The sequence below is a fragment of the Carassius carassius genome, chromosome 11, assembly GCF_963082965.1.
Source record: "Carassius carassius chromosome 11, fCarCar2.1, whole genome shotgun sequence".
Taxonomy (NCBI): Eukaryota; Metazoa; Chordata; class Actinopteri; order Cypriniformes; family Cyprinidae; genus Carassius; species Carassius carassius.
Window position 1 is genome coordinate 774,818 of NC_081765.1, and position 14,601 is coordinate 789,418.

Sequence of the window (14,601 nt, forward strand, 5' to 3'; positions counted from 1 at the left end):
CTTTTATATAACTGAATTTAAAAAAAGATAACTAACTTGTAAGACTAGTCTACAAGTTAGACCTTATATGCAACTGGCCAATGAACGCATCCTTGTGTTGTTGATATTGATCCACACGTGTGATCAGCCCACCATAATTACTACATCGCTAATATACTCTGGTATTTAATTAGCATTCAAATTAAGCAGTAAGAAGAATGCCCTCTCACAGTAATTATTACTTGTGTTGTGATCTCTCTCTCCAGCTGTGCTGACGATTGAGGGCTACCCTCACCCTTTCTGCACCCATGGCTTGTGTCCATGAACAACATGCCCCTTCCCCATCCCTCTCAGGGTTCAGCACCCCGCTCTCCGAACCCCCCTTCTGTCGGCCTGATTCGGAGGTGCCAGCGAGCACGCCAGACACCGAGCTCACCCCGACCCAGTGCGTCCTCCGTAATGTGCTCTCCATCGACCCGGTGGGGGGCGGGAGTGGCACTCACAGCAACAGCCCCACCCTGAGCGACGAGCCCACCAACTTCTCTAACAGCGTGCTTAAGCTGCAGGAGGGCGGAGCCGAGGGTGGAGCCATGCGCAACCAGTCCGACAGCTTCCGGCTGCAGGCGGGTGGAGGAGGCTTTTTGGAAGGCTTGTTCGGATGCCTAAAGCCAGTGTGGACGATGATTGGGAAAGCTTACTCGACAGAGCACAAGCAGAGCCAGGAAGGTGAGTATGGCATCTGGAGAGCAGTCGAGTGTTTCCATGTTGTTTTGGACAGAGATAATGGAATGTCTCTTCCAGAATCCTGGGAGGTGCCATTCGAGGAGATCTCCGAGCTGCAGTGGGTGGGCAGCGGGGCACAGGGAGCTGTGTTCCTGGGCAAGTTTCATGGTGAGGACGTGGCTGTGAAGAAAGTCCGAGACATCAAGGAGACTGAGATCAAACATCTGCGCAAGCTCAAACACCCCAACATCATTACCTTCAAGTGAGTGAATGCAATCCTGCACACCAGCCTCACCCTCAAGACTATAAGTAGAGCATTTTCCAGAAAAATAAGTAGCCGTTGAGTATAAGTTGCAATTGGGCAAAATTGCATGGTTGAGGGAAAAAAAAGATTATTTGCATCAGTGTATAAGTCACATGACACATGTTATTATTATTACATTTAGAAATAGGTAAAGGAAAATAGGAATTTAAGTATCTTAAATTAAATGTTTACAAACATTATAAATACTATACACATTATAGTGCCATTTATTCTAAAGAGGAGTTAGGCTATTATAAAGGAACACATTTGTTACAGTGAAACTGAGAAAATGAAACCAGTGTTGGGCTCATGCACCTCTCTCATTCAGCACAATTCCAAATGTTTCCATACTGATGATGTAGCGTAACATTTCTTTGCTAAACTGTTTTTTATGTAAACAAGGTTTGTTCTTCACTTATTTACCAATATCCATGCTAAACATCAACCTTCATCATCCTTAAACTGAGCCGTGAAACTTTTTATATGTTGGGTTGACTGCATTTTAGCTTTACTATGAATAGACTGTGATGTCAAGTTAGAAATGCTAGAACTGTTGTGTGCGTGTATTTGTGTGCACTTTGTTCATATTTTGTGTTCTTAATGTTAAATGAATCGTATTAGTCACAATATAGGCCTTAGTTGCAGCACGTTTCAGATGAAAAATATGACTTGTGTTCTTAAAAATATGGTATGTTTAGATTTAACTTTTTTAAATGTAGGTTTTTCGTTAGCCCAGATTTTGTGAAATCTAAAAAAACATGACTTTGTCTTCATCCAGCATTTATACAGCTATACTCTGCATTGAAATACAGAGCACAGATTTCTTCAGTTCTTCAGCAAATGATTGTCAGGATTATTTAAGTGCAAACCTCACCCTGTAGTCGATTTCACTGGTCAACTCAATCATTTGGTCGCCTGTTATGAATTCAGTTCAGAAAAAATATAGATGGGTCTAATCATGTAACACTGTCTTTAATGAAGTGCTGCCGATGCTAAACTAAAGTTAAGGCTATGGTGTAGGTAAGGGTTAGAGAAGAGAATTTATTTCAGAGTTGTGTAAGCAATCAGCACTGTGAATGATATGACGAGAATCGGCTGCCATTCCCTGATCATTACAAGTGTGGATGTGCAACAAACTCAACACAGGCAAGGTTTTACATCCATCCAAATCAAGTATTTAATTATGCATCATGTCAGCCAAATTAAGACTGTACCTTGACTATGTGAAGTGAAAGTGAGTGAAAGTGACATTCAGCCAAGTATGGTGACCCATACTCAGAATTCGTGCTCTGCATTTAACCCATCCAAAGTGCACACACACAGAGCAGTGAACACACACACACACACACACACACACACACTGTGAACACACACCCGGAGCAGTGGGCAGCCATTTATGCTGCGGCGCCTGGAGAGCAATTGGGGGTTTGATGCCTTGCTCAAGGGCACCTAAGTCGTGTTATTGCTGGCCCGAGATTCCAACCCACAACCCTAGCATTAGGAGTCAAACTCTCAAACTCTCTAACCACTAGGTCACGACTTCCCCACAACTTCCCATGTGAGTAAAAACTCACTGTAGGTGGATTATAACTCGATCATAACCATAAACGTACTTAATGCATCAACATCCAATCCTGAAGATTCTCTAAAGAAATGATTGGAAACTCCCTGTCCCATGTCTCCATTTTTGTGCCATAGTGAAATTAACATTTTATTTATTCCCAAAATATTTTATCACATCCCCTCATCACCAGCTGGAGTACCCTGGACATCGAGTAGAGGGCACTCCTCCCTATTCCATTGCGATTCTATCCTGGACTCCATTTCTCACAATTCTTTTCAGATCTCGTCTGCTGTTTGTCCCTCTGCCTGGTTTGTCTCCATGGTTCCACATTGTTTCCATGGTGTTTAATTAGGTCCTCCCTCTTGTAACCTGGTTATCCTGTTTGTCTCTCCCTATTCATACCCTGTGAAATTCCCTATGTCTTTGCGAAACCTTGTTATTGTCAGCTTAATTTCTGAGCATTCCACTTGTTTCCAGTGTCTCTGGTTTTTGACTCCTTGCCTGCTCCCTGGATATCCCTTGGGTGTGTTTCCTGTGTTTGGATTGTTTACCTGCGTTTTGATCATTTGCCTGTTTTGGACTTTTATTCTGGATAACCCTCCAATAAATCTGCATTTGGATCCTCATTGTACAAGCCTCAAAGCAGAGTTCATGACAGAAGACTTCGCCAACATGGATCCTGCAAAAAGAATCATCTTTTCTTTTTCAAGGTGACCCACCACTCGAGGACAATATTAAGAGCTTTCTAGACATTCCTAATGTCTCCCAGAATATGCTTTCATTGATTTCTTTTGTTTTGGACTTGATGAACACTATCAATCCAAACTCATCAGTGATGGTCAAATGGTCAGATGATGCCAACCCTGAATCATCATACTGAACTCTCTACTTGCCCTATCTCGGCCAAAGAGACTGTCCCTGAACTGTGTGCTTGCCCTGTAATGGCCTATGAGGGGATCTCTGAACTCTCTGCCTGTCCTGTCACAGCCATGGAAGCCATTTCTGAACTCTTAGCCCATCCTGACACAAACATGAAAGTGGTTCCTGAACTTTCTGAATGTCCTTTTATGGCCACAGGGACCATTTCTAACCTCTCTGTGCTCTCTATTGCAGTTCCGCCTTGGTGACCTTCAGATCCACCGTGGTGGGTTCCAGATCTGGTTGGTAGTCTCCTGCCTTGTCTGCTCCACTGTGGGGATCTTTAGTCCTGTCTGCTCTGCTGTGGTGGTTGTCTGCTCCACCGTGGGGATCTTCGGATCCATCTGCTCTGCTGTGGTAGATGTCTGCTCCACTGTGGGGATCTTCGGATCCATCTGCTCTTCTGTAGTCGTTATCTGCTCCACAGTGGGGATCTTCGGTCCCATCTGCTCTGCTGCGGTGCTATTCAGCTCCACCTGCTCATCACTGGTGCTCTTCATTTCTACCTTGGTGGTCTTCAATGCTGCCTGGAGTTCCCTGGTGGTCTTCAGCTCTGCCCTGGTAGTCATCTGCTCTGCACAGGAGGTCTTTAGTTCTGCCTGCTCCACCCTGATGGTCATTTGCTCTGCATTGGTGCTCTTCAGCTGCACCCTGGCTTCCAGCCCTGCCGGCTCTGCCTCAGTCTCCAGGCCATGGTCCAATCCATGGACCTGGCCCTCAAACCCACCCTCTGATCCGCTTCCTTCCTAGATTTTCTAATTTTGTTAGGAGTGTTTGGAAGCCGTTCCTTAGGAGGGGGGCTATGTCATGATCACCAGCTAGAATGCCGTGGTCCATTTCCCACAATTATTTGCCGGTCTCGTCTGCTGTTTGTCTTGTTTCCATGGTTCCCCTTGTTAGTTTCCATGGTGTTTAATTAGCTCCTCCCCCTTGTTACTTGGTTATCCTGTTTGTCTCTCACTATTTATACCCTGTGTATTTGTGAAGCCTTGTTATTGTCAGCTGCATATCTGAGCATTCCACCTTATTTCCTGTCTCTGTTTTTTGACTACTTGCCTGCTCCCTGGATATTCTTTGCCAGTGTTTCCTGTTGTTTGGACTGTTTACCTGTGTTTTGATCATTTGTCTGTTTTCAGTGGTGGAGGTTACGGATTAAAACTACTCACGTTACTGTAATTAACTTTTTCCCCACCATTGACGAGTTATCTCATCATTTAGAAGACAACGCTTCCCCGCCATTGACAAGTTTTAAGTGTTTTCACTGTGTTACACTCGGGGGCGCTATTAAACATCTTCTGAACAAGTACAAAACCTCCTGTACAAAAACACACATAAACAGGACAGAGAAATGAGCGATCTCTTATGTAAACAGATGCATATGAAAATAATGTGATTATCAACAATAGACAGCATTTAAATGAAAACTGCATAATGTTAAGGAGTAAAATGTTGATCCAGGAAGTGGTATATGTCTGTATAAGTTTGGAGGGGTTGATGGAAGCAATTTGCTGGATTTATGCTTTGAAAATCATACTGAATATTATCCAGATGTAGTTTTTGTTTAAAATTATGCATTTTCTGAAACCTAGCTATGTTCAAGTGTTGATAAAAAAAAGAATGATAGAAGCTAGAAAAAAAAAAGATTTTTTGTTCAAAAGTAGAGGCTCAGGGCCCGTATTCATAAAGAATCGTAATGCAAAAAGTAGCTCACAACTCACCGATTTAGGATAAAATTGTAAAAATAATGGGCGTGTCAGTCTTAAATTTAGGACTCCTAAATTTTTGTTCTAAGAGTATTTCACAAAACGTTTTAGCGCTAAAATTAGCTCCTAAATCTGAGAAACATTCACTAAGTCACTAAGACCAAATCTGAACTCTCCTAAAAAGGCTGTTGCCAGCAATCTACCTGAAAATATAAACATTTTAGAAACATTTGCCGATAATAAGCTTTTAAAAAGGTATCATTTTGGTTAGGAGGTTATCCCAACTCCATATTTTTTTATTATGTCCTTAATAGCCTATATAGCTGTTCTCGCGTCCTTTGGTTTTCTTTTATGTTTGCATGTCTCACTATCGGCCATGATTATTCTACTCTGCTAATTAAAATGCTGTTCATATGCATGTTACAAAAATTGTTAATTAAAATGCTGTTCATATGCATGTTACAAAAATTGTATTAGTCGTTTAGTCGCAAAAAATGTTTAAAATAAAATCCACATGAAGTGGCAAAGTCACGCAGTCAGTGATGGACAAATCATTAACGGCTGGTCTGTGTGGTAATAGTACATCGGACAAGACATCCATATGCTCACCTAACATTCATCGACCTCAAATATGGCTTATCATCTGAAATATGTATGTAGTAGCAACTTTACATGGTAGCTCAATCTTGTTAGCCTAGAAAAAAAGTGTGCATGTTTGTGCGGAGTGTGGAAGCTGAACAGCGTGCTTGGGCTACTGCAGGACAGATAGAGGCACCAGTGAGATCATTTGCTCTTAAAATACTTCATTTTTGGTCATACAGATAAGAGAAATGCATCTTTTGTGTCTGTAAAGACTCTACATTTATTTGTGTGCACTCAGAATAACAACAAAATATTGCGCTTTTGTAAAATAATGAAAGGAAATAGAATGCACTTTCTGCAGTCTCGGACTCTGTGAACTTAAATGTGTCTCACTTTGAAACTCTGTATGCTTGCTTTATTACAGACATGAAAAATATATCTATAGATAGTGAAACTTTTAAATGAACCAATCCAAATAGAAAACAAATATGATCAGATTATGTAATTCATATGAAACATGCATACAGGTGCATACTGCGGAGATGATGAGTGTCGCTGATCTCTTAAACCGAAAACAAAAAAGCATTAGTGTAACAATATATTATTAAAATGTTAATGCAATGTACTTGCTATTTTTCCCTAACACATTCATAATTATTTAATTTGCCGGTGCGCTGTGGCAAGACTTTTTTGCGTGTGCTTATTAGACTATGTAGGCAATTAAAGGTTCATTATTATGATTTACATAGTTTATAAATAAAAGTGCAACTTATAGTCGACTAATGCTTAAAATGAACAACTTCTAGTCGACCAGAAAATTCTTTAGTCGAGGGCAGCCCTAGTGTATATTGAATAATTGTTTACGAGAAGCTTACAAGGCTGACAGTTAGCCGAATATATAGCCTATTCTTTTATTAGTGACACTTAGCCTGCATTTAAAAATTTTATTTGAATGTGGAAATTAACATTTTTATTTTTAAACCTTTATTTGAATATGGCAACATAATATTGCATTCTGCAATATTTCTATGAATAAATCTCTGACAGAGACTATCAGCCAATCACTATGTGCATAGTATGCTGACATTATCCATAGCAACAAGGTCAACCCCACCCTTAATCTTAGCTTAAGTCCTTTGTCTATTCCTTAGTAAAAGTTTGTCTCGGCAGCTTTGTGAATAGGTTTTAAGAGAAAACTCTTAGCTAAAAACTTTTACTGCTATTTAGAAGAACTCTTAGTAGTAAGATAAACATGTTTTGTGAATACAGGCCTTGATCTGGAGGCCATCAAAGTTGAGTGAAAATCATCAAAATCGATGGCGGTGGCTGGCAACATTTTTCAAAAATGCTGGCAGAGAAATAGTTAAGTAGTTTTTTCAGGTACTTGTACTTTCTTAAATATATTTTTAAAGCTGTACATTTACTTGTACTTAATTACAAATTTAGAAAAATAATCTTTTCAATCATAGTTTGTTACTTAGTACGCCCACAATTTGAATTGATATTCAAACCTTTGACAGAACTTCAGTAGTAAATGAAAATAAGATAAAGGAATCTGATCGTAAAGGGACCAATAAAAGCCCTTATACCTGGCATAAAGTTGGCTTGAAATTTAGGGACTGTCTCTAACGTTACATGCAATATTGGTATAGACTTTTCTAATGTCATTAGCATTTGAGGAGAATGACTTACAGTCATAAAAACAACACCTTTTAAATATTTTATATTTATTAAAATAAACTGTTAATCCTTTAGGTAAATACGAGGCCCTTGTATCACTTTCTGACACATTCCTGTGAAACTTTTTTGGCTGTTGATGTTAAAAACAAGTTTTAGTATCGGAAATTTCACCACCACCAACGCATCTACAGGTTCCCTGACCAAGATTATCCGTGATTTTAACAAGAATAACACCAAAAATCATTGTTCCTGGTAACCGCAAATTAACCATGGTTTTGTTACTTCAAATATTAATTAACACATAAGTATTAATATAATAATGTATTAATAATAATGTAATATAATATTAACCTTTTTTCCCTTTTTTTTCTAAAAACAGAACTAAGCCATCAATAGCCTTTAAAATGAGTTAAATGCATTATATGAAAAACAATGAGGCAATAATGATTGTGTTACAAATGTGTATGCTGGTGTGGGAATCAGAACACACAAGGAATATATAAATCAAAAGAGTCCTTTAATTATCACGGGAGACAAGGGCATAACCAACACAAATCTTTAAACGTAAGGTATAACATTCCATTACTGTCAATAGAAGTAAAATTGTTAATCGCGGACAAGGAGGAAATAAACAGACAGGGTTTTAAACACAAGGGAGGTAATTGGGGGAATGGAGAACAGGTGGGGATTAATCAATTAACCAAACAAGGAATGGGACATGACCAAAATAGGGAAACACAAAAGGAACAGGAAGTCCATGATCATAATAGTTCGCCCCCTCCCGGAACGGTGCGTCCTCGCACCGAAAGAGATATTCCAGCGGAGGGAGGGTGGGGGTTCTGGAGGGGGGTGTGGGGCAGGCAAGGGGCAGGCAAGGGAGAGGGAGCATGGAGCATGGAACAAGGGTGGAGCTGACGGAGAGAGGAGCCAGAGAGGAGCCCGGAGCAGGAGAAGCCAGATGGTCCTCCAAAGACCAGCCAGGATGCTGACCCACGGTGGAGTCAACGGCGGGAGGAGCCATGATGGAAGACGAGCCGACAACACCAGGGGTTCGACTGATGGAGACTGCGCCGGTGGATGAGGAGCCCAGGTTGGAGCCAAGCAGACGGAGAGCCAGGGTGAAGCAGAGGAAGTGGAGGGCCAAGGCGGAGCAGAAGGCTCAGGCGACCAAGGCTCAGGCGGGAACCTGGAAGACTGCTGCGGAGCTTGAGTGACTGAGGATGAAGGTGGAACCGGAGGGAAGGAGGAGCCTGACAGAGCCGGAGGAATGGAGTGCTGAGGTGAAGCCAGAAGAATGGAATCCCAAGGCGGCAGATGGTCGACAACTGACCAGGGTGGAGCCGGAGGGACGAGGGAACCCGGTGGAGCTGGTTTGGATGCCGGGCCACGGTGGAGACGAGGGAGCTAAGAGCCAAGGTGGAGCCGCTGGGTCGAAGGACCGAGCTGGATTCCAGGGCTCGGAGGCTGGAGGCGGAGACAGGGAATCCTTACGCCAAGGCGGAGCTGGAGACTGGAAGTGCCGAGGCTGACTGGAGCGCCAAGATGGCGCTGACTGAGGGTAAGCTGCGGGACTGACTGGCACCAGAGGAGATGAGGTCGAGGAACTGGCTGGTCTAGGAGGAGGTGAGAGAGGGAGGCCGGAAGGAAACACAGGAGGATCATGGCTGGACAGAACCAGCGGAGAAACAGGAGATTCAGGGCTGAACTGAACCAGCGAGAAACAGGAGATTCAGGGCTGGACTGAACCAGTGGAAATGGAGCAGAGGAACTGACTGGTCTAGGAGGAGGCGTGAGAGGGAGGCTGGGAGGGAATACAGGAGGATCAGGGCTGGACAGATCCAGCGGAGAAACAAGAGATTCAGGGCTGGACAGAACCAGCGGAGAAACAGGAGATTCAGGGCTGAACTGAACCAGCGAGAAACAGGAGATTCAGGGCTGGACTGAACCACTGGAAATGGAGCAGAGGAACTGACTGGTCTAGGAGGAGGCGTGAGAGGGAGGCTGGGAGGGAATACAGGAAGATCAGGGCTGGACAGATCCAGCGGAGAAACAAGAGATTCAGGGCTGGGCGGAACCAGCGGAGACACAGGGGACTTGGGTAAAACCTCACTGAACAAGTCTATAAGGTCCATTTGAAAAATGAACAGCGGCCCTGTTTTATGTTCTGTAAAGAGACAACCTTTTTTCTGTTCGGCAGATATTGTTGCTTCTGGTTTGTGGATTGTCATTCACAGAAAGTCTATAAAATATTTTGTTTTCCTTTTTTGTCATGCCCTTGATGCATGTGTATTTCCCTCATCTAAAAATATAAAACACATTTATAGACTAATATTTTTCTGATGTCTGAACTCCAGGGCCCGTATTCATAAAGATTTTAAGAATCCTCTCAGAAAACTCTTAATTTAGCTTAAAAACTTTTACGTAAGAGTCTTAGCTTAAGAGCGATTTGGGACCGATCTGAGAGCAACTCTGAGTAAGGAAAAGACAAAAACTTTCATCTTAGTGAGGAGGCGGGGTTGACCCCATTGCTATGTATGACACAATCTTTTGAAGACTGTGATTGGTTTGTTGTCCAAGAAGGACAAAAAGAGTGATTTTAAGTATAGGGTCTATTCTAATTCTCACTTTGAATTTACATCCGTAATTTTTCCTATTTGACCGTTCTCTCTCTCTCTCTCTCTCTCTCTCTCACACACACACACACACACACACACACACACACACACACACACACACACACACACACACACTCACATTATATGTGTGTATATAAATCCTTTTTTTTATTTACCCTGCTTTTAATTTCCTATAAGGTATTTGATTGGCTTAGAATGATAAAAATAGTTCCACTCTTTCCAATTACAGTGATTGCTGTCCTATTTAAGTGGCGGTTTGAATGTTGGTTTTAATGTATCAAACATGGAATCAAAACCAAGAAGGGCGAGAAAGCCAAACTGGACAGAGGAACAGTGTTTACTGTTAGCCGAGTTAGTGGATGAACACAAGGCCATTCTTAAAGGAAAATTCGGGCCGGGTGTGACAGCAAGGGACAAGAAGCAGACATGGGAGCGTATAGCACAAACTATTAACGGTTCATTCCCCCTGATTGTGCGCACCTATAAGCCTGCTATATTCATAAATGCAGTTTTTTGAGCCTGCAAGGTGGGAATGTCCAGTGGAAATGAAATGAACTGTGACACAATAAGATGTTCTGAAAGTGCTGTAATTGTTTGTGTGATCACTCTGCTTACAGAAGGTTGTGACAGACCCAAATCATCACTATTGCATTGTTGTATTTTCCCAGTTGCCAAATATCGTAATGTAGTGATTACTTTAATTTCTGGCGCTATGGCATTTTTGTGCTGTGTCGGAGATGTTAGCACATCTCTAATAAAATCAGTCACAAACATGATCCCTGCACGATCTAATCTATAGCGTCTTATTGACTCACTGTCATCCATTGTCTGCAACACATTTATTTTGCTTCTTTGTCTTTCTGTCATTTTCTCCTCTGCTAAAGAAACTCTTAAGCCTCTTAAAAGTCCTCGTCTGTGCTCCTAACAAGTTTGACATTAAGACCTCTTTTAAGGGTTAAGATGCTTTCTGAATTACTTTTTTCTTTACTAGGATTTTTTCTTTAATTTTAAGAGTAAACGCCCACATTTCTAAGAATTTTACAAGCAACAGCAAAAATATAACACAAATAAAATACATAGTGATTTTCAGTTTTTTAGCATTAGTTTTTAGGTACAGAAATTGAATTATCAATTGTAAAACAGCATTGCATATTGGACTGTATAAATTAAAGATTATTCTTTATTAAAGATACAAAGGCTTTTCAATCAAGAGCAGTGAGTGATTTCTTTGTTGTTGCTGTTCGATTAATATAAAGTCTGTCACTTTAAGAGAATACACTGATACGGTAGGGCTACGTTCAGCCGGCTACAGGTCCTTCTCCAAAAATTAGCATATTGTGATAAAGTTCATCCATCCATCCATCCATCTTCTTCCGCTTATCCGGGGCCGGGTCGCGGGGGCAGCAGTCTAAGCAGAGAACCCCAGACTTCCCTCTCCCTAGACACTTCCTCCAGCTCTTCTGGGGGGACACCGAGGCGTTCCCAGGCCAGCCGGGAGACATAGTCTCTCCAGCGTGTCCTAGGTCTTCCCCGTGGTCTCCTGCCAGTGGGACGCGCCCGGAACACCTTCCCGGGAAGGCGTCCAGGAGGCATCCGGAATAGATGCCCTAGCCACCTCAGCTGACCCCTCTTGATGTGGAGGAGCAGCGGCTCTACTCTGAGCTCCTCCCGGGTGACTGAGCTTCTCACCCTATCTCTAAGGGATCGCCCAGCCACCCTGCGGAGAAAGCTCATTTCAGCCGCCTGTATCCGGGATCTTGTCCTTTCAGTCATGACCCAAAGCTCATGACCATAGGTGAGAGTAGGAACGTAGATTGACCGGTAAATCGAGAGCTTCGCCTTGCGGCTCAGCTCTTTCTTCACCTGGCGGCTCAGCTCTTTCTTCACCACGACAGACCGGTACATCGACTGCATTACTGCAGAAGCTACACCGATCCGTCTGTCAATCTCCCGTTCCATCCTTCCCTCACTCGTGAACAAGACCCCAAGATACTTAAACTCCTCCACTTGAGGCAGGAACTCTCCACCAACCTGAAGAGGGCAAGCCACCTTTTTCCGACTGAGGACCATGGCCTCGGATTTGGAGGTGCTGATTCTCATCCCAGCTGCTTCACACTCGGCTGCAAACCGTCCCAGTGCATGCTGAAGGTCCTGGCTTGATGAGGCCAACACGACAACATCATCCGCAAAGAGCAGAGACGAAATCGTGTTGTCCACAAACCACCAAATAAAGTTCATTATTTTCCATAATGTAATGATAAAAATTAAACTTTCATATATTTTAGATTCATTGCACACCAACTGAAATATTTCAGGTCTTTTATTGTTTTAATACTGATGATTTTGGCATACAGCTCATGAAAACCCAAAATTTCTGTCTCAAAAAATTAGCATATCATGAAAAGGTTCTCTAAACGAGCTATTAACCTAATCATCTGAATCAACTAATTAACTCTAAACACCTGCAAAAGATTCCTGAGGCTTTTAAAAACTCCTAGCCTGGTTCATTACTCAAAACCGCAATCATGGGTAAGACTGCCGACCTGACTGCTGTCCAGAAGGCCATCATTGACACCCTCAAGCGTGAGGGTAAGACACAGAAAGAAATTTCTGAATGAATAGGCTGTTCCCAGAGTGCTGTATCAAGGCACCTCATTGGGAAGTCTGTGGGAAGGAAAAAGTGTGGCAAAAAATGCTGCACAACGAGAAGAGGTGACCGGACCCTGAGGAAGATTGTGGAGAAGGACCGATTCCAGATCTTGGGGGACCTGCGGAAGCAGTGGACTGAGTCTGGAGTAGAAACATCCAGAGCCACCGTGCACAGGCGTGTGCAGGAAATGGGCTACAGAGAAGCAGCACTGGACTGTTGCTCAGTGGTCCAAAGTACTTTTTTCGGATTAAAGCAAATTTTGCATGTCATTCGGAAATCAAGGTGCCAGAGTTTGGAGGAAGACTGGGGAGAAGGAAATGCCCAAATGCCTGAAGTCCAGTGTCAAGTACCCACAGTCAGTGATGGTTTGGGGTGCTATGTCAGCTGCTGGTGTTTGTCCACTGTGTTTTATCAAGGGCAGGGTCAATGCAGCTAGCTATCAGGAGATTTTGGAGCACTTCATGCTTCCATCTGCAGAAAAGCTTTATGGAGATGAAGATTTAGTTTTTCAGCACGACCTGGTACCTGCTCACAGTGCCAAAACCACTGGTAAATGGTTTACTGACCATGGTATTACTGTGCTCAATTGGCCTGCCAACTCTCCTGACCTGAACCCCATAGAGAATCTGTGGGATATTGTGAAGAGAAAGTTGAGAGACGCAAGACCCAACACTCTGGATGAGCTTAAGGCCGCTATCGAAGCATCCTGGGCCTCCATAACACCTCAGCAGTGCCACAGGCTGATTGCCTCATTAAGATGCTTTCTGAATTACTTTTTTCTTTACTAGGATTTTTTCTTTAATTTTAAGAGTAAACGCCCACATTTCTAAGAGTTTTCTTAGAATTTTGTCACTAGGAGCTACTTTTTGCATTAAGATTCTTTATGAATACGGGCCCAGGCTCATCCAGCAGTGCCACAGGCTGATTGCCTCCATGCCACGCCGCATTGAAGCAGTCATTTCTGCAAAAGGATTCCCGACCAAGTCTTGAGTTTATAACTGAACATAATTATTTGAAGGTTGACTTTTTTTGTATTAAAAACACTTTTCTTTTATTGGTCGGATGAAATATGCTAATTTTTTGAGATAGGAATTTTGGGTTTTCATGAGCTGTATGCCAAAATCATCAGTATTAAAACAATAAAAGACCTGAAATATTTCAGTTGGTGTGCAATGAATCTAAAATATATGAAAGTTTAATTTTTATCATTACATTATGGAAAATAATGAACTTTATCACAATATGCTAATTTTTTTAGAAGGACCTGTATGTCAGCTGTAGGATACTTACCGAGATGGGCATTTTTAAATACTTTTTGTGTGAATTTGTCCATTTAAACACAGTACTTCAGAGAGAGCTTAATATTTGCGTGCTTCAGATGAGCGCATGCACAAATCTTCACCCTGCGCCAGGGAGCTTGGGTCCTTTGGCACTTAAATGTTTAAACTGACAAAGCTTAAATGAGATTAGTTTAAACACCGATATCAAAGTGTGCTGTGCAGGTCTCACCTGTTTGCTTGCGCTATCAGCACCCGGGTGATGAGGGAATAAATGATATATATATATATATATATATATATATATATATATATATATATATATATATATATATATATATATATATATATATATATATATATAAATATATATATATATATATATATATATATATATATACAAAATTGTTCGGTTTGCTGTGGAGTCAAGAAATCTGTAAATATGATTGAATGATTCAACACAAAGATGTTTTACCAGCTAAGAAGATCAGCACTTTTAGAGATTCATCTCTCTATCTGATGTGAACAGAAGAATTTGAACAGTTTTTTCACAGGTCTTTCTAAGTGTTCAGCTGTGTCCTGTTG

At 42.0% G+C, this 14,601-nt stretch overlaps 1 protein-coding gene across 1 annotated transcript in view; it reads left to right on the forward strand.

The window, feature by feature from the left end:
* The first annotated feature begins 267 nt into the window (after positions 1–267).
* The window catches only part of LOC132152605 (mitogen-activated protein kinase kinase kinase 12-like), a 49,559-nt gene continuing 35,225 nt past the window's right edge, over positions 268–14,601 (forward strand). The window contains exons 1-2 of the mRNA XM_059561354.1: positions 268–705; positions 781–964. Of these exons, the coding sequence (XP_059417337.1) occupies positions 288–705; positions 781–964 (602 nt within the window). The 5' untranslated portion in view covers positions 268–287. The remainder of the gene's footprint in view (positions 706–780; positions 965–14,601) is intronic.